This window comes from Silurus aristotelis (genome assembly GCF_946808225.1).
Source record: "Silurus aristotelis genome assembly, chromosome: 6".
In the NCBI taxonomy this organism is placed as follows: Eukaryota; Metazoa; Chordata; class Actinopteri; order Siluriformes; family Siluridae; genus Silurus; species Silurus aristotelis.
This window is the reverse complement of record NC_139579.1, coordinates 25,047,332-25,069,929: the sequence shown is the minus strand read 5'-3', so window position 1 is coordinate 25,069,929 and position 22,598 is coordinate 25,047,332. Positions and strand designations below refer to the sequence as shown.

Below are 22,598 nucleotides of genomic sequence, written 5' to 3'. Positions count from 1 at the left end.
TACATTATTACTATTTCACATTTACTCTATTTTTTTTTTCCTTTTTTTACAGTCAGATGATCTAGATCCATTCCAGGACATTTTAGAGGACACTGCGTATGCCACAGATGTCGCCATCCCGAGTCCCAAGCCAAAATTCGCCCCTTGTAAAGAGAGCAAAAAGGACCTAATAACGTAAGACCAAAGAGAAAGTGATGCCGCTGCTCACTCTTGCGCTTCACCCTCTTCTCCTCTCCAATGATTTTTTTGTCTCTTTCTTTGCTGTTGTGTTGCTCTGCTTAGTGCGATCAGCCTTCAGCACAGCAGCATGCCACATAACGCGACAGCACCCTTTCTGCCGGAGTTCTTTAGCATTACTCTGGCTTATGTGCTTTTTTCCCCTTATGCTTTATAGTAACTTTTTTACTTTCATTCTCATTCTACCTGTTCATGTTGCTGCTATTCCTTAGGATGTCTTGAGAGACAGTGAAGCTAAACTGGAAACAATGAACTATGATCAATGGCAAAACAAAATCAGACTCAAAGCAACACTAAATTTGATCTCGTTGGTAGCATTACCACTATGTAACCCCCTCATAAGCCTTACTACAGTAATCAGGAATGATGTCAGAAAATGACAGACATCATGAGGAAGATTAACTGTCATGGTAATAGCAACAAATACAATGCTTATGATGGTGTTACTGAGATAGTTTTTAGCTGCACACATATCGTTTCCCTTTTTTGTTTTGTTTGTTTGTTTTGGACATTTTGGGATTTGATTCTATCTACTTTTTTCTGGAGACAGATGCCAAACTCCAGGGTGTGATGGAAGTGGTCACGTAACCGGTAATTACGCCTCACATAGAAGGTGTGATTTTATTTTCTCATGGTGGATTCGTCCTATGAATTTATTGTTTTCAGCTTACCTCGACTGTGCTGTCTGACAGTGCCTAGCACAGTACATACCCACCTTAACGTTAACCCTTTGTGTATATAAGCTTGCTAATGAAACCTTAATGACTAAAGTTATAGAGAAGAAAGCAAAAATGCAAAGTCCACATAGTAAGCATCAGATAGTAATCAATTCAGAGGGTTAACACTGTGTAGATCCTGATTTCCCCTGCACTTGCACCATGGCTTTTCTGCATTAACAGTTTCTGTGTTTTTTTGTGTGGGTGTTTGTGTGTTTGTTTTGTATCAGCTGCTTTTCATAAGCCATATTGTTGCTAAACTTACATCAGTTTTTACAATCTTACAGTCTTTCAGGTTGTCCTTTAGCCGATAAAAGCATTCGGAGTATGATGGCGACCAATTCGCAAGAACTCAAGTAAGTTTATTTTCAGGAGATCCCTAAACTATAGAAGTGCTTTGTCATCATTTTGGTTTAATGTAAGGAAAAGAAGTGGTTAAGGTACTGGAGTGCTGATCGGAAGGTTGTGAGTTCAGATCCCAGCACCACCAGCTGCCACTCCTGGATCACTGCGCAAGGTCCTTAACCCTCAGCTGCTCAGTTGTCTGCTATAATCATAATATTTCAACTTTAGAACTCGTTATTTGAACATACTGTGGTTATATTTACTTAAGATCTCATTATTATAAGAGATTGTGATGTTACTAGTATGCTGTACTTTAGAGTAATATCACATAATTGCTCATTATGTTGTGATTTTTATATTGGTTATTATTATATTGCATGTTTGACTCGATACTTAACACCTCTCAATCTTTTACTCAGAAATCGCATTATTATTATTATTATCATTATTATTATTATTATTTTTACTATTATTATTCTTATGGTGACACTTTTTGTGAATGCCATGTATAATTACCTATAAACACTTATGTGAATTTATGAGATGTTATTTACGTACATAGGTTATATTCACATACAAAATAAATCATATAAAACAAAAGAAATGTGTTTTTTAAAGATATTAACATTTTCAGCAGCAGTTATATAGCATTTACAAATTTACAAACAGAATACATTATAGGTTTATGACCACATACTGCTGATACTAAGGAAATTCAGATCCATTTGCATAAGACTTTAGCTATAAAGTCACCCATTTTCACAAACAATATAAAAAATATATATGCCCTATAACATTCTAAGTGTACTGTATATACTAGTGCATTATAAATACAACCACAAAAGTTATTACTATTATTATTTTTTGTTCTTTGTAATGTAAGCATCATATATCATAACTTAAAGTTAACTCCAAACATTTGCATAATAACTTGAAATAAGTTGTTAAGTAAAAATTATCATATTTAGTCAAAACGAGAACAATATATTATAATAATTAAATTTCAAGCTAAAAGTATAAATAAGTTGTTAAAAATAATCTTAAAATATTGAAATAATTTTTATTTGTATTTAGAAATAATAGTTCATTATTATTATTATTATTATTATTATTATTATTATTATTATTATTATTATTATTATTATTATTAATAATAATAATTATGCAGACAAATTAAATGATGACAACATTTTTTTCCAAGTTGTGCTTCTCTACAAAACAGCTGAAATGTTTTCTTTGTCCTGGACACACTGTGGTTTATGATAAGTGTGGACACTTTTGCAAAAATGTATTGACTAAAGTTGCACAGGTTTGTATTAGGTTATAAAGCCAAGCTTATTGTTTTAAATGAATGTAGGCAGTGCATAATACTTCTGCATATTTAATAAGCATTGCTCAACATCCAGATTCAAGATCAGTGAATTAGTTATGTTTCAGTTCCAGGATTTTTTATTTTTTTTAGAAGTTCATTTTACTCTTGTTATTCACCTGAACTGATAACTAGATGCAAAGATAAGCTGCTTAAATTCTACATCTAATCACCTATTTGTAATGACGGGCAAATGTTTTCAAGCGTGTGATAATTGAAAACACCAGTCACTCAGGGTTTTGTCTACTTTCAACGTCGGGCAGTAACAGCATGTATTTCTGTCCCAGGTGCCCGACTCCGGGCTGCGATGGCTCGGGACATATCACTGGGAATTATGCCTCCCACAGAAGGTAGAGCTGATTTTCTAATGATTGTTGTCACATAGCATTGTATTCATTGATTTGTTTTATACAATCCCATTTTTCTATTATAAATTCCATTGTTTCCATTGTGCAATGCTCAAATATTTGTCTTTTTTTGCAGTTTGTCAGGATGTCCACGAGCTCGCAAGAGTGGCATAAAGATTACCCACAGCAAAGAGGACAAAGAGGACCAGGAACCAATCAGGTACAGCCTTCCCAAACGTCAAGCTTTACGTGCAAGTTGAATTTAAACAGTCTACATTCTAGTGTTTGAAGTCAATAAATTCATAGCTGCACTTGATTCTCAAACGTCCCCTTGGCTCAGAAAAAGAGGAGGTTTAGGACATCGACATAGAACGTTAAAGTGAACGGCAGCCAGTGTAATATTTTAAGAGCTTGCACTTCAGCAGAAACAATTTTGTCGAAGCCTGTCTTATTTTTGTAGGTAAGTGCAGATGGAATGCGGCTGAGACTGAAAATATGAGGAGTGATGAGACTCCAAGATGACTGTGATGAGGAGTTCTGGGGACTGGGGACAATTTTAGAAAGACCTAAGTGAATCAGATGGCTTGGCCTAATAGGATCCCATATGTCAGATGAATTAAGAGACAACTCATTTTCTAAACCAGCTCAAGGGATAAAAGTATTAGAGAATTGCTGACATTTGTGAAATAAAATATTGAAAAAAAAAACTCCAACAATTCAAGATGCAGTGTGGCTGGGAGTCGGTCCCTAAATGCGTAACTTCTCTAATTCCAGACTCCCACAGTGACTCACACTTGAGAGCGTAAGAGTCTTTATTATTGCACCACAAACCAAAAATCCATTTAGGGTGCTAGATAATTTCCTTATCTAAAGCTATTGATATCTGATAATCTAATATTTTGACATTTTCAAAGCTTATGGATTTTGAGCTAAAAGAGCTCACATAGGGTTATAGGGTTAGCTAGCTTCGAACCACTTTGTTTTGAGTCATGGTAAATACAGAACTTGGGAACTAAACATGAGGTAAAACATCCTGGTTGAGAAATTAGTCCTTTTCAGGGCATTAGTATACTCATTTACCCATTTTTGGGCAGTTAAAAGTGTTTTTTTTTGGTAGAAGTAAACCAGAGAACAAATAACAAACCCACACCAACATCAAACACTGGAGAGCATTGGTGTTGAATCTATAATGATCTCAGATGTTGAGCTAATTTATAAGTTGCTCAGGAGGACCTGGTTCCACAACTCCTGCTGACTTGTATTAGACCAAGACATTACTCATTATCTCACTCTCCGGTGTTTGTAATGTTTAATGATTTATAATCACACTCTTGGTGTCACTTAAATGAGGATGTGGTTCCCCTTTTGAGTCTGGATCTTCTCAAGGTTTCTTCCTCATACCAATTAAGGGAGTTTTTCCTTGGCACAGTCACCCCTGACTTGCTCTTAAGGGATAAATACACATATTTAAACATACAGTTAAACATGAGGTTCCAGTGACCACTGTTCCTGCCCCTCTCCCCTCCGTGGATCTTCCCACTTTATCCAGGCCTGCCTCTGGATAGTGTTCTCTTCGACTGGAGGCCACTCAGCTTGGGACGGTTTCTCATCAACGCCTTGGGTGGTTCCATGAAATTCCGGAGTAACAACAGGCGCTTTGAGGATGGATTGAACTGTAGTTAATGTCGTCTGCTACATTGAATCAGGACTACTTTTCGCTTCTGTTCATCATCACTTTACCCCACAACATCGTATATCTGCTATAAATGGACATTTGGTGCAACCCAGATGAGGATGGGTTCCCTCTTGAGTCTGGTTCCTCTCAAGGTTTCTTCCTATCGCCATCTCGGGGAGTTTTTCCTTGCCACAGTCGCCACCGGCTTGCTCATCAGGGATAAACTTACTTATAAAGAAAATATTCACTTTTAATCACCACATTATCTGTGTAAAGCTGCTTTGAGACAATGTTCATTGTTAAAAACGCTATACAAATAAAAATGAATTGAATTGAATATTTAAAAATAAGTGAACTTGGATATATAATTCTTACATTCTGTGAAGCTGCTTTGAGACTATTTGAAAACGTGCTATAGAAATAAACATTAAATTAAATTTGAAAAAGTAGCCCAGTAAAACAGTTTAAATTACAATTCTAAATAATTGGTTGTTGTTTACCTTGAAAATAATTTGGAGACCATACATTAGACATCTGGTCAGCCAGCCATAAAGCTAATTGAGTGTATCATCAAAAACATTAAAATCTCTTGGAATTGATTTCAATTGAGAATCTTTTGACTCTAAAGATAAAAAATACAAAATAAAAAATTTAACTTGTTTCTTGAAAATGAACTGTTCTGGTGTTTCCAGGTGTCCTGTGCCTGGTTGTGATGGACAGGGTCACGTGACAGGGAAATACGCGTCTCACCGCAGTGCGTCAGGTTGCCCCCTGGCTGCCAAACGGCAGAAGGACTGCTACATGAACGGCACACAGTTCACGTGGAAGGCTGGGAAGACAGACGGCATGTCCTGTCCCACTCCAGGCTGTGACGGCTCAGGTCATGTCAGTGGCAGCTTTTTAACCCATCGAAGGTGGGATTTTCTTACATTTATAAAGAACAAATATAATATGGTAATATCACACCAATTTCTAGATAAAGAATCAAAACCTAAACACTCTTACTCAATAAACCTATAACACCTTTGAGCAGGAATACAATTACATTTATTGATCAAGGATCTAATGCAAATACATTAATAAGACTGTATTTGTGGGGGGTTTCCCGTTCAGTCTTTCAGGTTGTCCACGTGCTTCATCTGCTATGAAGAAGGCCAGACTGTCGGGAGTGGAGATGCTTACAATAAAACGGCCAAGCAATGGTAAATGCAGCTGCTTCATACTAGCAAATTATGGTTCTTAATAACATTACATGTACAGTACACAGTGGAGTCAGTCACTCTTGTGCAAATCAAGGAAATGTTTTTATAAATGTATAAAAGCAATGAACTCTGTTGACAAAGCAAACATACAGAAATTACAAAACGAAATACACAGATTAAACTAAAAGGTTTGTGCAATATGTATTTGTTTGTGTGTTTTTACATTCAATTTTTATTTTTATAGGTTTGCACAATGACGAGGACATTAAACAGCTGGATGAGGAAATCAAAGATTTAAATGAATCCAATTCACAGGTGGAGGCAGACATGATCAAACTTAGAACACAGGTAAAACACACAAGAAAAGTCACAAAGGCCTCAAACTAAAGAATTTATAAGATTTTGTAAGTTTTAATTTTAGTTTGGAGTTTCAGAATTTCACATTGTACATGTATTAATGTGTGGCTGTGTGTGGAAATGCACTGGCGATTCCTGACTCAAAGCTTAAGTAGAAAAATGTTGAAGATAAAAAGGAGAATTTTGTTTTAAAATGGGTTAAATCATTTGTTTTAATTTGTCAGATTGTGGAAACCTTTGCTGAATTTAAAAGAATTTAAAAAAGGTTTTAAAAAATCCATTCTCAGGAATAAAACTGGCAGACTTTTAATAAAATAATTAATAAAATAAGTATTGTGTTTTAACCGTGTATAAAATGCTTGCTATATTGTGTATAAAATGTAGAATAAAAATCTAATAATAATTAACATTATAATTTAATTATTATAATAATAATAATAATAATAATAATAATAATAATAATAATAATAATGTAACCACATGCAACTTCTTGATGCAGTATTCTGGGAGTATTGCTAACAGCTGACCTTTAAATCTATAACCTCTAAATGTTTTTTTTTTCCCCAGATTACAACCATGGAGTCTAATCTGAAGTCGATAGAGGAAGAAAACAAGGTGATTGAACAGCAAAATGAATCTCTCCTGCATGAGCTGGCCAACCTCAGCCAGTCACTGATTAACAGTTTAGCTAATATCCAGCTCCCTCATATGGTAAGGGCCACCATCGAGAACGGATAGCGGGCAAGTTATGGAAAGCAAAGAGCATTGCGCTGCCGCTTGTTGATTTTCAGATCATAGCTCTCTGTGGCTTCGGGCAACACTTGACTCTGCATGCCATGTTCCGATGCAACTGCTGTAAAATGTACTTAACATTGCCAGTGTCATAGTGTTTAGGAGTTATAAATGAGAGTTTCAGCGATATGAAAAAGGAGACAGGAGCCAATCAGCATGAGCCGTATGATTTTATGAATAGGGTCACTGGCTGAAATTGTTTAAAAAGCATTTTAAAGAGAGAAACAAATAAATGCTTTTTAGATTGAAACACTAAAAAAAACTCTCTACAGCACAATATTTTATTTGTTCCAACATATTTTAACTTTATTTTACCTTGATTTATACTGTAATCATTACAATATTTATTTATTCTATACAATTATTTATTCTATTTAACACCTTGTGAAGGAAAGTGATGGCTCAATGCTTAAGACACTGGACTTCTGACATGAATTCCAGCAACACCAAGCTTCCAAATTTCAGCTCCACCAAGCTGCCACTGTTCTGCCCTTGAGCAAAGCCCTTAACCATCAAATATAATGCTGTAAATGTAAATGTCTTATGAGAAATATCTTTCCCACGAGCCATTCTTTAGATTATAATATATGCACAAACACAGTCAACCCATGAATTATATTAAATATACTACAATAAGACTAAAATGCCATCTCTTGCTATTTAACAACATTTCTGCCAGTGACAGGTTAAGACCTATTTGCAGCAGGTACACCTGAGATGATATATTCATTATCCTGCCTACTTCACATGCAGTGTTAAACTATTATTTGAAATGCAAATGCTGTATGCATACATCTAAGTTGACTAAGTTAACTTTCTTTTATTAGCATTCATTTTGCTTTTTTTTTTTAGACATAACGGAAAAAATGAATCGACAGCTAAGAATTACTTTGAATCCATTTCACAAACAGATATCATGGCAGTACAGTAAACATACAGGAGAATATAAAGATGTTGACACATTCTAATTAAAACGTTTTTATTGGTTAAAACATTCATGTTATTAGAATATAATCAAATGTATTAAATGCTTATTCTCTGTTTTGTAGATGATCCTATGACTAAGACTTCTTTAATACATTAAAACTGTCAACAGTATAATAAGAAAACACCAACTATAAGAATGATTATGAAATAAAAATTGGTTTGTGGCCCTTGAGCTTAATGACTGGTAGGAACTGTGATGAGGTCTGGGTTTGTCAGATGAATTCTTGCTTAAGCAGTGATATAGAGAAATGAAAAAAAAAGCCTACAGAGATGGAAGATGTGCATGCTGGATACAGTAGGCTAATAGATCTCTGCCTTCCTCTCTAGAAACTGCCGCTACACAAAGAGCCTCCGATTAGAAATAACAGCTGTTTACAGTTGCATCAGCGAGTAAGGAAATCATTTTCATAGACTATTCCTCTCCTGCTCTTTTGTTTCCTTCATTCCATACTTTCCAATCTCTCCAAAACCTTTTGCATGAATTTTGTTTTTGTTGAAAATAGTGCTTATAGTTGGATATCTAATTTAATTTACATGCATTGTTGTGGTAAATGGAACATGATCTGGTACAGTGGTTTGCACAATGCAGTGTAAAAAAAATAAATTAGCTTTTTTCTTGTCTTCTTGTGGTGTTCCAATTACTACTCCAGATGCATGGATATATTAGTTTATTAGTAACTGATGGGGAAACTTTTTGTACATATGCACATGTATGTGTTGATGTCGACATGTCGATTGAGAACTCATGAGACATCGAATGATTTGTAAATTATTTGATGACTCATGAGTCGTGTGATCAATCCTAAGTTTGTTCATGAAGTAAATTGTGAAACATACAATGATTTACAGGTCACTTTGTAGAATCATGAATTCTTTTAATGATTCATAAATTGTCATCTCATAGCTTAGTGATGATAATGATATAATCATGATAAATCATCTTTAATGTGTGTTATGACTTCTAGACTTTTTTTTGTCCATGCTTTCATCTGCTGACTGATTCATTTGAAGTTTGGAACATCAGTAGACATTTGAAAGCCTGCATAATGATCTCCCTTTCCTAATGTTTTAATGGAAAATTGACAATCCAATAGAATACTTTAATACAATTAAACAGTGGTTCTATAATGAATAGACATTCAATGCCACCCAGCTTTCCATTTAAGTTTGGTTCCTGTCAAGGTTTCTTTCTCATTCCATCTCAGGGAATTTTATCTTGCCATTGTCGACACTGGCTCACTCATAGGCATAAACTTATATTCATTAACTTATAGACACTAACATATAAATTCATATTTCATAACCTATTTATCTCTGTAAATCTGCTTTGGTATAATGTCCATTGTTATAATTGCTATACAAATTGAATTGAATTGAATTGAATTGAATTGAATTGAATTGAACTAAACTGGACTGGACTGAACTGAACTGAACTGAACTGAACTGAACGGAGTAGAGTAGAGTAGAGTAGAGTAGAGTAGAGTAGAGTAGAGTAGAGTAGAGTAGAGTACAGTTGAGTTGAGTTGAGTAGAGTAGAGTAGAGTAGAGTAGAGTACAGTTGAGTTGAGTAGAGTAGAGTAGAGTAGAGTAGAGTAGAGTAGAGTAGAGTACAGTTGAGTAGAGTAGCGTAGAGTAGAGTAGAGCAGAGTAGAGTAGAGTAGAGTACAGTTAAGTTGAGTAGAGTAGAGTAGAGTAGAGTAGAGCAGAGCAGAGTAGAGTAGAGTAGAGAAGAGTAGAGTAGAGTACAGTTGAGTAGAGTAGCGTAGAGTAGAGTAGAGTAGAGTAGAGTACAGTTAAGTTGAGTAGAGTAGAGTAGAGTAGAGTAGAGTAGAGTAGAGTAGAGTAGAGTAGAGCAGAGTAGAGTAGAGTAGAGTAGAGAAGAGTAGAGTAGAGTAGAGTACAGTTGAGTTGAGTTGAGTTGAGTTGAGTTGAGTTGAGTTGAGTTGAGTTGGAACAAACACATTATATAACAAGCAAATTATATGCCTATTACTTCTAATGTGTCGAGTGGAAAGTAATTTTAATCCAGAATTAAAAGCTTTTTGGAACCAATAAATGGCCAGTTAAAAGGGTCCCTGGCTGTAAAAAAGTTGCAAAACAATGGCAAGTGAAAAAAAAGCTAAATACACAGTAAATTAGAATGAAAGTGCTACAGGATAAAACATGCCTTAACTAAAAAGATTGAGAAAGTTTATTTTTTAAAGGATTGTATGATTGTTATTATTATATGTTAATAATATGTTATTATTATTGAAAGGACAACATTCTGTAGCTCTTAAGTCTTGCCATGATATTGTGGTGCAGCCATACTGCTTGTTTCTACTGTGTACGCATGGTTTCCATAGTTACATCATTTCTTTATGACCATATCATCCTGACCCTATAAACCTAATGAGGGTCATGACCACTATTTGTCTCTACTATCAATCATACACCCACATATTCCTCTTTTTATTACACCCTACATGTGATCACATTAAATCCAATGACAATGTGCATGTGATGTTGTAACGTGTGTTTGCATTACATCATCTTCATGCCTCTGCTATACCGTTATAATCTTTCATCCATGTGTTCACAGGATCCAATAAACGAACAGAACTTCGACGCGTATGTGACGACCCTGACAGACATGTACACGAATCAAGAGCAGTACCAGAGTCCAGAGAACAAAGCACTACTGGAGAATATAAAACAAGCAGTACAAGGAATCCAAGTCTAGCCACTCAGCAAACCTCAGAGCAAAAGTGGGAAAAAGGGGGACGATTATGAAACCAGGGGATTATAAATGGGATTGAGATTGCCTCATGGTTTGCTGCTGTAATTTAGCAGACAGTGTTAAATATTCACATATGTTCTTATAAAAAAAAAGGAAAAAAAAGAAAAGTGTTATGCTTATAATTCATGATTTTTAATTTCCCTTTATTTTTGGTCTTGCTTTGAAAAATATTTAATGGCAAAATAGTTTTTTGAAAACATTTCACATTTTGTACGTTTTCATATGAGCTCACATAGTGTGATGTAACATTTCTAGCTGCTCATGTATGCACATTTTAGTGTATATTTCTGAACAGTAAGGCAAACAATATTGAATATATGTTCTTTTTTAATGCTTGCTGATTTAAAAAGAAATGACAGATTTCCATTTGAGAAACAAAATTGCTGACCAACAGCAACAAAGGTAATGGACACACAAGGGTACACTGAGTGTATCTCTTTTTATACCGGTTTATTATACCGTAGAACAGTGTACCTATTTATTAATTTAGGTATATTGTTCTAGTAAGTAATAAACTGGGAGCTCAGTGTATACCAACGTTTTCTCCTTGATGAATGATTTTCATTTGTAAATTGTATGTGCAGCTTGTGTGTTAGCACCTGTACATTGTGGGCACTTGATGGAAGCAAACAGCGAAAGGAAATCAGCGTGATGTATGTGTGTATGTCGCAGTTCTATTGTAAGCATCATGACACGGAAACCGAACGGTGGAAGTCCCAGAACTTAGCAATGAGCATCGATCTGATTTTGTGTTGGTAAAGAGCTTTTGTCATTAAATCTGCATTAGTGTAATGGCAGCAGAAGTTCGCCCCAGCGCCAGTGTTCATTTAGCCTGCTCGGTATATCAGTAGCACGAGTCTCGCATCATATCAGCAATATACGACTTGACAACATTTATGGCGATGAGCAGCAATCTGTCGAGGGGGAAAAGCAGTTGGGCTGTATGCAATTTCCTGTTTGTAGACATTAGTGGGTAAACAAGCGAAACTTTTTACTGTATGTAAATGATTGATTTGTTTTTATATAAATCTTGTAATACAAATTTTTTCAACAGGGGTATAAGAATACTTGGACATTTCAATTAAGAGGCGAAGCAGTGTTTTGTGAAATCCATTTCCTTTATTTATGACTTTGCACGGGGACACCTTTGTTTCCATGTTCTGATGGTTTTACATAAACTAAAGCAGTACTTGGGAAATGGAAAAAAAAAAAATTTAGAAGGGTTTTGTAGAATAAATATATATAAATATAATTTATGAAAGCGGGACGAACAGGGTCATTGTCCCCACTTATGTGCCAGTAGACTATTTGCACTTGTCCTAAAGATATATAATTACTAAATACTGGTGGTGTGCAATCTCCAGGTGTCTCTTCGGCACACAATCGGAACACATTATGTCAAGGATGTTCAATTGTATCAGAAGGAGACTGCAGGGAATCTGAATAAAAATGAGGACAATATCTTTACCAGTAATAGTATGATTTTTTGGTATTTCTTTCTTCTTTGTTTGTGTGTGTGTGTGTGTGTCATCTATATTCATTACAAAATCCCCAGCTGCACTTTATGTCGACCATTGTACAAAACCATTTAACAAAACAGTGTAAAAGAAAAGAAAAAAACAGTAATGAAAATAATAAAATCCCACTGTAAAGGGGCAGGAAGATGGAGTCTGGAGTAGAATTGCAGGATGTTGCAATTTTACCATTTGTCTAATTTCGCTCACATTTTTTTTAAGTAGCAACCATGTTAATATTTTGCCTTTTGGGAAGCGAATGCGAACTTGCTCGTCTTTCATCTGATCTCCACTGTTGTACAGTACAGCTTCGTCCTCTTTCAGGGCGCCATCTTCCATAACCGCCTACGCCTTTCTTCATCACAGCATTGTGTCTGCAGCTTTTTGCCAATATAGTAATGCTTTCAATAGAATAATAGCTAGTATCAGTTTTTTGAATAAATTATTGTTATCGGTACAATGGAAAAAGGATTTAAAGCACAAACACGCTGCTCATCTACTGTTGCTACATTGATATCAAATAATTAAAATATATATATATATATATCTGTGACTATTTACCTTGGGAAAAACAAAAAAGGTGTCACATATTAGAATGCTGAACTTTCATATGAATTATTGTGAATTCATCAGAGTTTATTTATTTTCAATTCCTTTGCTTTCGAGGTTGATTTGAGTACTCATCGACGAAGACAGGATTTTGTATAAACTATTGTGCTCTCTGTGGAACTGAAGTTTGATTTATTTTTTTACAACACAGCATGAATTTGTTGACGTTTTAATTTTTGCTATAAATGTCTAAGATCAAAAGTTGCTGTGGGTTTTTTTGTTTTGTTTTGTTTTGTTTGTTTGTTTGTCTGTCTGTTTCTTTTATTTCATTTTTAAATTGTGGAATTTGTACAACTTTTGTCATGCTGGATGTTGACACATCTTACTCTAAATAAAGAAAAATTGTGTTGCCACAGTATTGTATTACCAATATCATTCAAATATCTGAGATAAGACAACAATAAAAATTTGTAGAAACACTCTAAGCATTTTGAACACTCTCGTGGAAGCCATTTTTCTCAAGCCAGACCTAGTGAGTGTTAGCTGTGTGTGAGCTCGTGGGAAAACTAATCAGTCGTTTCACTTTGTTTGTAGTGATAACTTTTTCTTCCACCAGAGGGCAGCAGAACCACAAATATTATTTCTTATAGCAAGATATTCTTTATTGTAACATTCTCAAAAGAAAAGTAATTTCCAAGTAAAATTGCATAATGATAATAATAAAAAATAATAATAATAATAAAGTAAATATATACAATTTCAATCAAACAGAACAAAATCTTTTTTTACTCACTTAATCTGCTACTTCTCATCTTTTCCAATGATCTTTGCCCAGTTAGAATACTGGCATTTCATAGTTACCCACACCTTCTCACAGTCTGGTTACTCACTCATTAACATGTGGTATAAAAATCATTAATACTGAATAATCAATGGCGGTAATGCCAGTGCACCATCTATTCACACTTTAGTGTAGTCATTTAACCCACCAGCAGGTGTTTGGGAGGCAGGAGGAAACCAGAGGACCTGGAGGATAACCACATGGACACATGGCGAGCATGTGAAAAGTACATAGAAACAGTAACCTGAACTTTCCTTTCACTTGATTTGTATTTGAAAAACGCTTTTAACAATGGACAGCCCAATGCAGCTTTACAGAGATAAATAGTTGTAAAATTAGAATTTATATGTTAGTGCATATAAATGTAGTGCCTATAAGTTTATCTCTAATAAACAAACCACTAGCAACAGTGGCAAGGAAAAACTCTCAGAGATGGTATGAGGAAGATGCCTGGAAAGGAACCAGCCTCATCCTCATCTGGGTGGCATCGAATGTCCTTGCATTATAGTTTTATCATTGATTAGGTGTTCTGTTGGGTGAAACGGTTCATACCAAATGCTGTCCTAAGCCAATGAAGCAGACTGTTTATTTTAATTCATCCTCATAATTCTTGAGTTGCTCTTCATGGATCTTTAGGCTGTTCATGTGGAACCGTCCCCAGCTGCATAGAGTGGTCTCCAATCGAAGAGAACTCCATCCAGAGGTAGGACTTCAGGATGGATCAGGTGGATCTGTACAGAAAAAAGAGGCAGGATCATTGGTCACTGGTACCTCAGGAACACTTCAAAAGATACTTCATAATTCTTGTTTTCTTTCCCTCTGTGTCGAGTTAAACAAGAATTATGAAGTCTATCTTTTTTTGTTATATAAGAGTTGAAGACAGTGAGATCAGGGTGTAAGTAGGGACTCCTCGCAAGAATTTCGGAATGGAACCGAGAATCCTGTACATATAAAGCTGCATAAATATACCTTGATGTTTAATCACAGTAACAGTCATAGTAAGCCATAAGAAGCCCCTGAACAGCAGCAGCAACAATAATAATACTATACATATACATATACATATACATATACATATACATATGCATATGCATATGCATATATATATATATATATATATACACACACATATATACACAACAGAACCAGACAATCTCTTCATCTTCCTCAGATGAACAGACAATGAAGGGCTTCTTTTCCTTGTGGATTTCTTTTTGGATAAACAAAAAAAAAAAAAAAAAAAAAATATATGAGCATATCTAAGTATAAGTATTAATATTAATATGTTTAAGAATTATTATTATTATTATTATTATTATTATTATTATTATTATTATTATAATTATTATACTTTGGAGTAAATATTCCTTCAATATTTGAGTATAATTAATGTACGGGTTATTATATTTGCTTAGGTGGGTGGGATTTAAACTAGGATTCAGCCAATCAGGAGAAGGCGCGTATGTAAGGGGCGCTATGATTGGTTTTATAGACTGTCTGTCTTGTGTGTAACACTGCCCTAGTTTCTCAATGCAGGAGAGCAGTGTGTGTATGGGACTGTGTGCCTGTGTGTGAGTGTGTGTGTGCATTTGCAGCTGAACCGCTGCAGGGTTTAGTGGGCAGGAGCAGGCTCAGGCTCAGGCCGACCGGGCCGTGTGTGTTCATGCTCCGGAGGTTTAGCAGTTCGCAATGGCGCTATGGACGGACCGAACCCTGCCTTGGTTTCTCAGCCTGCTCGGGCTGTTAGTTCTGGTACCGGTTTCGGTTCTGTCGTGTCCCAGCCGCTGTCTGTGTTTCCGAACCACAGTCAGATGTATGCACTTAAATCTGGAAACTGTTCCCAGCGTCTCTCCCCAGACTACCATCCTGTAAGTACACAATTTTCTTTAAAAATGGTGAAATATTCAAGAATGTGCAGCTTGAAAGTTTGCAGTTGTTTTTCTTTTTTTTTTATGGCGTATTACATTGTTATTAAAACATGGGAGTGAAAGAGGATGTAATAATGCAGTGTGATGGCAGCCTCCCTTTTCTGTGTTGAACTTATTAACACTAACTATCAATGTTTAATTAAAACAATCAGGGAAGCAAAACATGCAATTTATTCAACATGTTCAATTTAACAGATTACATACTGAGAAATTATGATTTATAAGTCTCCTTGTTTCGTGATAAATCTACCTTTTGCTGTCTATTATCATGGTTTTCAAAATTTTATGTAGGCAAATGCCTCTCTGTATTTAATGCTGTTCTGATGTATTTTCCAGCTATAGAAATGGATTTGTTGTAGTAAAAAGATGACAGTTTTCTACAAATTTAATGCATTATAACTCTTTGCCAAAACTGCAGACCCCTGGCTTGATCCACTAAATTGTCTATAATGTCGCTCGTCTGTCGCCCCATTGCAGGTGCTGTTTTGTCTAATGTTAGACATGATGTCTATATAGAGAAATGTTTTCCAAAATATCTTGTGAAATGTACTTTGTCTTCTTTCTACTCATATTTTATATATGTGTCATGTTTCCCAAGACAGTGATGTACTTGTTCACATACTAAGAGACTAAGCTACTCAAGTAATTTGCTGAGCCTCCAACACTGCTAAACATTCAGCTTCACCATTAAGCTTTATCATTCAACCTTAACATTCAGCCCCATGATTCCAGATTTTCATTTGCCACAAACATAGTTATATGCACAATACAATTTGAGGTTAAATGTAAACCTGATTGGCCCTGATTCAGCTTAAACATTCAGTTTTTACATTGTCTTAAGGGCTGAAACGATTCCTTAAGTAAATCTTTTGTTTTCGTTTCCCCACGGACCAATATTACTGACGCACCACCCACTAAACTCAGGAACACTCCGGACAGGTAAACACAGAAGACGCTGCAGAAAGAAAAAATTTCCTCTTGTATATTTAGTGTCGCTTGTTTAGTCTATTATTACCTCTTATTCAATTACTCAATAAAATTGATGTAATAATTGATAGAATACTCGATTTCTGAAATAATCGATAGCTACAGCCCTAGCCTCAACATTCAGCCTCAACATTCAGCCTCAACATTCAGCTTCAACATTCAGCTTCAATATTCAATCACAACATTCAGTCACAACATTCTGCTTCAACATTCAACCTTAACATTCAGCTTCAATATTTATTCACAACATTCATTCACAACATTCAGCTTCAACATTCAGCTTCAACATTCAACCTTAACATTCAGCTTCAATATTCAATCACAACATTCAGTCACAACATTCTGCTTCAACATTCAGCTTCAATATTCAATCACAACATTCTGCTTCAACATTCAGCTTCAACATTCAATCACAACATTCTGCTTCAACATTCAGTTTCAACATTCATCTTCAATATTCAATCACAACATTCTGCTTCAACATTCAGCTTCAACATTCAATCACAACATTCTGCTTCAACATTCAGCTTCAACATTCAGCTTCAATATTCAATCACAACATTCTGCTTCAACATTCAGCTTCAACATTCAATCACAACATTCTGCTTCAACATTTAGCTTCAACATTCAATCACAACATTCTGCTTCAACATTCAGCTTCAACATTCAATCACAACATTCTGCTTCAACATTCAGCTTCAACATTCAGCTTCAATATTCAATCACAACATTTTGCTTCAACAATCAGCTTCAACATTCAATCACAACATTCTGCTTCAACATTCAGCTTCAACATTCAGCTTCAATATTCAATCACAACATTCTGCTTCAACAGTCAGCTTCAACATTCAATCACAACATTCTGCTTCAACATTCAGTTTCAACATTCAGCTTCAATATTCAATCACAACATTCTGCTTCAACATTCAGCTTCAACATGCAATCACAACATTTTGCTTCAACATTCAGCTTCAACATTCAGCTTCAATATTCAATCACAACATTCAGTCACAACATTCTGCTTCAACATTCAACCTTAACATTCAGCTTCAATATTTATTCACAACATTCATTCACAACATTCAGCTTCAACATTCAGCTTCAACATTCAGCTTCAACATTCAACCTTAACATTCAGCTTCAATATTCAATCACAACATTCAGTCACAACATTCTGCTTCAACATTCAGCTTCAACATTCAATCACAACATTCTGCTTCAACATTCAGCTTCAACATTCAATCACAACATTCAGCTTCAACATTCAGCTTCAACATTCAATCACAACATTCAGCTTCAACATTCAGCTTCAACATTCAATCACAACATTCTGCTTCAACATTCAGCTTCAACATTCAATCACAACATTCAGCTTCAACATTCAGCTTCAACATTCAATCACAACATTCTGCTTCAACATTCAGCTTCAACATTCAATCACAACATTCAGCTTCAACATTCAGCTTCAATATTCAGCTTCAATATTCAATCACAACATTCTGCTTCAACATTCAGTTTCAACATTCTGCTTCAACATTCAGCTTCAACATTCAATCACAACATTCAGCTTCAACATTCTGCTTCAACATTCAGCTTCAACATTCAATCACAACATTCAGCTTCAACATTCAGCTTCAACATTCAGCTTCAACATTCAATCACAACATTCTGCTTCAACATTCAGTTTCAACATTCAGCTTCAATATTCAATCACAACATTCTGCTTCAACATTCAGCTTCAACATTCAATCACAACATTCTGCTTCAACATTCAGCTTCAACATTCAGCTTCAATATTCAATCACAACATTCTGCTTCAACATTCAATCACAACATTCAATCACAACATTCTGCTTCAACATTTAGCTTCAACATTCAATCACAACATTCTGCTTCAACATTCAGCTTCAACATTCAATCACAACATTCTGCTTCAACATTCAGCTTTAACATTCAGCTTCAATATTCAATCACAACATTTTGCTTCAACAGTCAGCTTCAACATTCAATCACAACATTCTGCTTCAACATTCTACTTCTACATTCAGCTTCAGTATTCAGTCACAACATTCAGCTTCAACATTCAACCTTAACATTCAGTTTCACCCAACCATTAAAAAACAAAGGAAAAAAACAATTAGTAACCCAACACCCTGTTGTAATGACAGCATGACCTTACAGGTCCTCGTGTTCTCCTCTGACTTCAGCTCAGCATGGTCCTTTTTTTTTATTGTTAGTTTAGTTAGATTAGAAGCCATGGTCAGTACAAAATGTGTGTTCTGTGAGTCATGCCAGAATCCAACTTTGATTTAGGATACAAAAGATTATAATTTCTTTCCATGATTTGTGTTAGACTGTGACTTCTGTTTTTGTGACATCGAGGTTTTGCTTTCAGTGGGTTGTGGGTTGGCAGTTGTTTTGGGGAATAGTGGCTTTATAAGAACTGCACTGGAATATGATAGCAAATATTACACTGACCAAAGAAAACCAACAAGAACCAGATAGTTAGCTTGCTGACCTATTAATGTCAGAGACTAAAAAGTGGGACTAAGCGCAATTAATTCACACGAACATGCCAAAATTATAAACTCTGATATAATAAGTCAAAAGTAAGTTCAGCACAACTAAGCATGTGGTTTTTAGGCACAAATGGGAGTTGCATTGGAAGGATAATTATTTTTTAGTAGCACTACATTCACATTACAAGTGTTTTTTTCTGTTTATACCTAATATACTTAATATACTTAAAATATACAGATATTTATTAAAGAAGAGACCCAAATGTTTATCTGTAGTTTATCTGAGGTTGTCGATTGTCTGTAAAACAACTTAGTACCTGTTATCACTTGCATTATAATGGCTCGCTCAATAGCTTTCCTGTTTTCTCTCTCTTTTGAAGAAATAAATGCAGCATTTCATGTAAACGAAAGACATAATAGTGATAACGTGAATTTGATGAATCCTGAAAACTGGGATGGTAATTATATTGATTATTGAGTAGAACCAGTTCCAGGGAATTAATAGTGGTAGTGGTGGGGAAGCGGTACTGTAGCTCAACAGTTATGGTTCCCTTGAGCAATGCCCTTGTACTTCTCTGCTCCATGCTGTATCATGAGTGACCCTGCACTCTGATCCCAGTTTCTTAATAAGCTGGTATATGTAAAGAAAGAATTTCACTGTGCTGTAATGTACATGTGACATGTAAATGCTTGCTTCTCTCTATCTATCTAGCTATCCTGGATTGATGGTGATTTATTACATTTCCCAATTTATGCCACTTCCGTCAACATGAACCTCCCTTTTGGCAAAAAGAAAACAACTACCGTATTTTTCGGACTATAAGCCGCTACTTTTTTCCCACGTTTTGAACCCCGCGGCTTATTTTTCCTGGGTTTTTCCCGGTTTCACAAACTTCAAGCCAAAAAACTTAACCCCATAACATTAGACCAATGAAATTTCCGAACGGAAACGAAAAAAACCACCTCACCTGTGTTTTGAGCTGCACAGCATCGGGAGAAAAAACTTCCACCGATAGAGATTTTTAAACGCACGACAATGGCAAAAGATAAACTCCCGAGAGAAATAGTTGTAAAAGGAAGGAGGAAGAAAGTGAACAATTACTTTCTTGGTAGGCCACTGTTTAGATACAAGCCGTTGTAGCGCGTTGAGTCTGGGTGAAGGGAGAGTTTGCTAACTCCAGTTGCAACAGAAATCATATAAGCACAGACAGGTTTCCAAAACTCGTGCTTTTATATTTTTCTTGGCAACAGCGTTACGGGTTAGTCAAATGAGCATCAGAAAATAATAAGGACATATTCCTCGGTCTCCACACATGCAGTAATACCGGAAAAATGCTATGCTATGCTCCTAAAAGAAGCGCAACATATTTCACATGTTACACCGTGTAACAGACACTGTCTTTCATTAAAGCCTGTGTAAAGTTCATTAGTTTCAATGTAGACACTTGCGGCTTATATATGGGTGCGCTTAATAGTCCAGAAATTACGGTAAATAAATAATGCAACTAGTTTAATGGTGTGAAAAATAAAAAACAGAATGTCAAAAACATGTATTACCAGTGATCCAAAATGTTATTGTGTTGACTTCTTTGCGTTTTGCCAGAGCTCCATGTGTGGAAGTTTATCTGTCACTGCTGAGTCAGAAAAACACTAAGGAATGGCTAGTTTTTGTATATATACGATGCATACTGATGTTGCTGGCTTACTTAATGTGTTAGCTAGCTAGTTTCTGTAACAAAAAAAAAGAAGATTCAGAAACTGCCGCTGTAACATTCAGAAGCACTATGGAATGCAATAGCATGTGTCTCACAACACACACACACACACACCCACACACACACACACAAAGTACAGTGTAATTCAGAGAGTATAAAGTGTCACTAGGTATGCCTTTTGTCTATGAGCAGGCTGCACACATACACACAAACAGGCACGCTGTATGCTGTACTGCAGATTGTAAAGCGCTTAACATATTTTCTGTCGCTTAGCACACTACGTGCATGCACACACACGTTCATGTACATATACTGGTGCATCAGCAGAGAAAGGCTTAGAGAATCCGATATGTTTTTTGAAGGGAACTTATCATTTACAATGAGATGGAAAACTACCTTTTTTTTTTTTTTTTTTTTGGAAAAGTAGGTGATATTTTGAATAGAGCAGAATCAATTAAGTGTCCTCGGTTCACTGTTGTTTATTAGTCTGGCAAGCATGTGGAATTATTGAGTCAAGCCATGAGACTTTTAACTGCACACGAAACAGTCACACTATTGTCTTGAGTAATGTTTGCTCGCCAAAGAGAAGAAAGTCAATGGAGCTGTACGCCTGATTTAGCAATACAGAGGTCAGGGTGTCGAAGTCAGTGTCGGCTCTCTGTGTGCACTAGAAACTAATGCCAGTTTAGAGGAGAATGCATCCAGTAAACAGCAAAACAGAGGGAGAACATCACCCCTGGTCCTGTGAGTCTGAATCTAGAGTGTGTAATACGTTCCCCTTGTGATAGCTGAATGTTTTAGTTTTTCGTGCCTGGATATACATCTGTGCAAACAGAGACTTCTATTCAGTGGGTGAAGCTGCAAGCGAGCCCTGAATACAGACAGCACACCATTTTTCAGACCCTGGCACTTATAAGCGCACAACGACTGAATCCAAGCGAGCTCCTGTATCCTCACTTCCTGGCTTATTACACCACTATGCATGTGATCAGTTTTACGGCTCAGTGTTCTTTCCCTCCTGCTACACTTCTCCGTTCTGGAAATCCGTGGAGTCTGAGCAGTTGTTACATTCTACATTTCACACGCCTGCATGGTTTAATGCAGTCACCTGTTGCGTGCTGTGTCTGTGCTCGTCAGGACACGAATGTGCCCGGATCTCATATCTCCACTTCACTTTCCAATTATTGTTGTGTAAATCATGTTACACACTAGTTATAGAAGCCCTCCCCTTGGGCACAGTGATTCAAACCAGGAAAGAATGTAACCTTTGGACATGATGGAAGTGCAGATACTTAGACAGGTGCTGCATCTCAGATACTGCGCACTTAAAGTATTCACTGTGGTATTCATACTTCTGTATGTGTGTCAAAAAAGCATCCATGTACTGAGACATTCTGACCTTGCCTTGGTTACACACATTGGTTACTTTCAGTTTTCATTCATAATTCCTTATGAAATATATACTGTAATTAAATTGACTGTTCCTTTAATTTATTTTTCCACATATTATTTACACCTCTATAAAAGGTGGGCACTTTACGGGATATATGTGTGTAGATGGTTAAATATAATTCTGAGTACAGATACGGACACAAAGCTTGAATATACAGAGCTAAAATATGACTCATGAATATTTCATGTTTCCTGATGTATACATATTTTCATTTAAAAAAAGATTGCTTCCAAATCCAGTTCCAATATTTTCCATTTGTTGCAAAGTTGTTTTTCAAGCACATTTA

At 35.8% G+C, this 22,598-nt stretch overlaps 2 protein-coding genes across 7 annotated transcripts in view; both read left to right on the top strand.

Annotated features, from left to right (window-relative positions):
• myt1lb (myelin transcription factor 1-like, b) overlaps positions 1 to 13,281 on the top strand; it is a 107,139-nt gene extending 93,858 nt beyond the window's left edge. For 2 of the 6 annotated variants that reach the window (XM_083543909.1, XM_083543908.1), the window contains 10 exons: positions 53 to 174; positions 1,241 to 1,309; positions 2,955 to 3,017; positions 3,151 to 3,234; positions 5,382 to 5,603; positions 5,803 to 5,891; positions 6,136 to 6,239; positions 6,816 to 6,959; positions 8,355 to 8,417; positions 10,609 to 13,281. In XM_083543909.1, the coding sequence (XP_083400035.1) occupies positions 53 to 174; positions 1,241 to 1,309; positions 2,955 to 3,017; positions 3,151 to 3,234; positions 5,382 to 5,603; positions 5,803 to 5,891; positions 6,136 to 6,239; positions 6,816 to 6,959; positions 8,355 to 8,417; positions 10,609 to 10,749 (1,101 nt within the window). In that variant the 3' untranslated portion in view covers positions 10,750 to 13,281. The remainder of the gene's footprint in view (positions 1 to 52; positions 175 to 1,240; positions 1,310 to 2,954; positions 3,018 to 3,150; positions 3,235 to 5,381; positions 5,604 to 5,802; positions 5,892 to 6,135; positions 6,240 to 6,815; positions 6,960 to 8,354; positions 8,418 to 10,608) is intronic. The other 4 variants (XM_083543913.1, XM_083543912.1, XM_083543911.1 and 1 more) reach the window with 3 other exon arrangements.
• A 1,945-nt stretch (positions 13,282 to 15,226) lies between these two features.
• pxdn (peroxidasin) overlaps positions 15,227 to 22,598 on the top strand; it is a 56,823-nt gene continuing 49,451 nt past the window's right edge. The window contains exon 1 of the mRNA XM_083543905.1: positions 15,227 to 15,578. Coding sequence (XP_083400031.1) covers positions 15,400 to 15,578 — 179 coding nt within the window. The 5' untranslated portion in view covers positions 15,227 to 15,399. The remainder of the gene's footprint in view (positions 15,579 to 22,598) is intronic.